Source organism: Saccostrea echinata, unplaced genomic scaffold (genome assembly GCF_033153115.1).
Source record: "Saccostrea echinata isolate AGI-Se365-2 ecotype Australia unplaced genomic scaffold, CSIRO_AGI_Sech_v1 ptg000033l, whole genome shotgun sequence".
NCBI lineage: Eukaryota > Metazoa > Mollusca > Bivalvia > Ostreida > Ostreidae > Saccostrea > Saccostrea echinata.
This window is the reverse complement of record NW_026889782.1, coordinates 11,963,357-11,965,374: the sequence shown is the minus strand read 5'-3', so window position 1 is coordinate 11,965,374 and position 2,018 is coordinate 11,963,357. Positions and strand designations below refer to the sequence as shown.

General features: G+C 34.5%; 1 protein-coding gene across 1 annotated transcript; it reads right to left on the bottom strand.

The window, feature by feature from the left end:
• Nucleotides 1-447: 447 nt before the first annotated feature.
• On the bottom strand, nucleotides 448-1,533 carry LOC133198127 (beta-1,3-galactosyltransferase 1-like). The gene has a single exon (XM_061334269.1). The coding sequence runs from the start codon at nucleotides 1,531-1,533 to the stop codon at nucleotides 448-450; it is 1,086 nt and encodes a 361-aa protein (XP_061190253.1).
• Nucleotides 1,534-2,018: the final 485 nt, after the last annotated feature.

Genomic DNA, 2,018 nt, shown 5'->3' with positions numbered 1-2,018 from the left:
CATCAAAACACTGAAAATATACAACAATTTGGAATGTTCAACGGAGATAAAGGGAGCTACAGATTTTTTAGCATTCCACATAGTAATGTTTCTATAAAAATGCCATAAGATTGGTCTAACCGTTCACGTAACTAAAAGAATAAAAGTCAAGTATCCTGGGAAGAAATAATGTATTATTTACAGGACAAATAGAACTCTAGGAATATAACACAGAACTAGCAGTAATTTCTTTCTCAGTTGAAGGTGCTTGAAAGTTGAAAAATTGTGTTTATTCTTAAAAGTTTGGCTTGATTTCGAATAATGAATAATTTATTACATGAATTTTCATGAAAGTATGATTAAGTTGAAAGAAAAATCAGATTCCCCGAGGGAGTTGCATAACTCTTCAAATCTCCCTCTCGATTATGCAATAAATATATATTACAAAGCATATTAAAATTAACAATGTCAAGCTTTGATTTTGGCTTCGTGGAAACATTCATTCCAAATTTTTCGTAAAAGTTCAGGGGAGACTCTGTGTGATGTCACAACTTCCTTTGTTTTGTATATACATCCGGGCTTCACAAGACCCGTATTAAAACCTTCTAAGTTGGTCATATTGAGACCGAGTTTCCTTATACACAAAGAAACGAATATATCTTCCAGAAAAATAAATGGAATGTTCCGTGAAATTTTGTATACCTTATTCACAATATTCATACTGGTTACATATCCGGTTCCGGAACAGTGAATTGGATATTGTTTGTGAGGATAATTTTCATAAGATATGTACCATTTAGAGGCAATATTTCTTATTGGCTTACGATTCAAATCACATCTTCCGGCTATAGATTTTTGTAGTATTCTTTCATTCTTTTTGATGATTTCTTTCAACGCATCCAAATTTACAAACATGTCATCATCAGTTTTAAAGAAATATTTAGCTTCTTTACATTTGGTACTAGCCCATTTAAACGCCATTAAGGTTTTCAGTGTCAAATTATAATAACTGTCAACGAAGTCCTCCTGAATTAAGTCTCTATTACTGAGGTACTCCATTTCCAATTTTTTCTGCAGAATCATATCGGAAGTCATTCCCACAAGAAACGCATATCTGACATCTGCTGTGTTTTCCCGCGACGGTGATAACCACGTGTCACGTATGGCCGCTCGTCTTTCCGAATTCTCAGGTGTCGAAGTGATGAGAATCAAGATATGAGATACATTTTTGTTTCCATCGGTGCTGCATATGTCCTCATTATCCAGGATATAAGAATAGTTGTGAACAAAACAGGCATCGCACTCATCTGGTCTGATAAATCCATGTTTTTTACTTGAGAGTAAATCTATCTTTTTCATAGACTTTGACTGGTTCATAAACGTTGGCTTGTTTATAAGCAGTAACTCGTTCATATTCACAGGTTTTGATTGATTTATAGGTTTTTGTTTGTCCCTTGGTTTTTGCACGTTCATGGACTTTGGCTGATTCATGCAATTTTGCTGGTCTGTAGATGTCAACCTGGCCACATACTTGGGATTGTTAACAAACTGCATTTTAATAAAATATCCAACTTCCTGTTTCACAATTCTCTGTTTGTAATACAATTGATATAAAAATATAATTTGTATCACAAAAACCGTAAGAATGGTTGCTGTAATATAAATAATCTTACTTGTATTAGCTATAGAGAATAAAACTTTCCGAATGTATTGTTTAACAATATTGAGCGCCATTTAGAAAGAGAGAGGAAAACTCTCTTCTATCGCTCGTCTAAATACGGATATTTTTGCTATGCGGACAAGGAACAACGGTTCACTTTTCCGGTCTCCTAAGGACAAAGAGGAGGAAATGGTGGCGGATCTCGTGGTCTTAAGGGCGTTCAAACAAGTCTACAATGTACATCAACCATGTAGTTTAATTCAAGTGAGTACTAGTGCAAACATAAATGGTACAGACATGAACCGTTTGTTCCTCAGGATAAATATTTTGTTGCTTTAATGCAAGAAATTAATCAGCTACGTTAAGGCTTTCCGAAGCT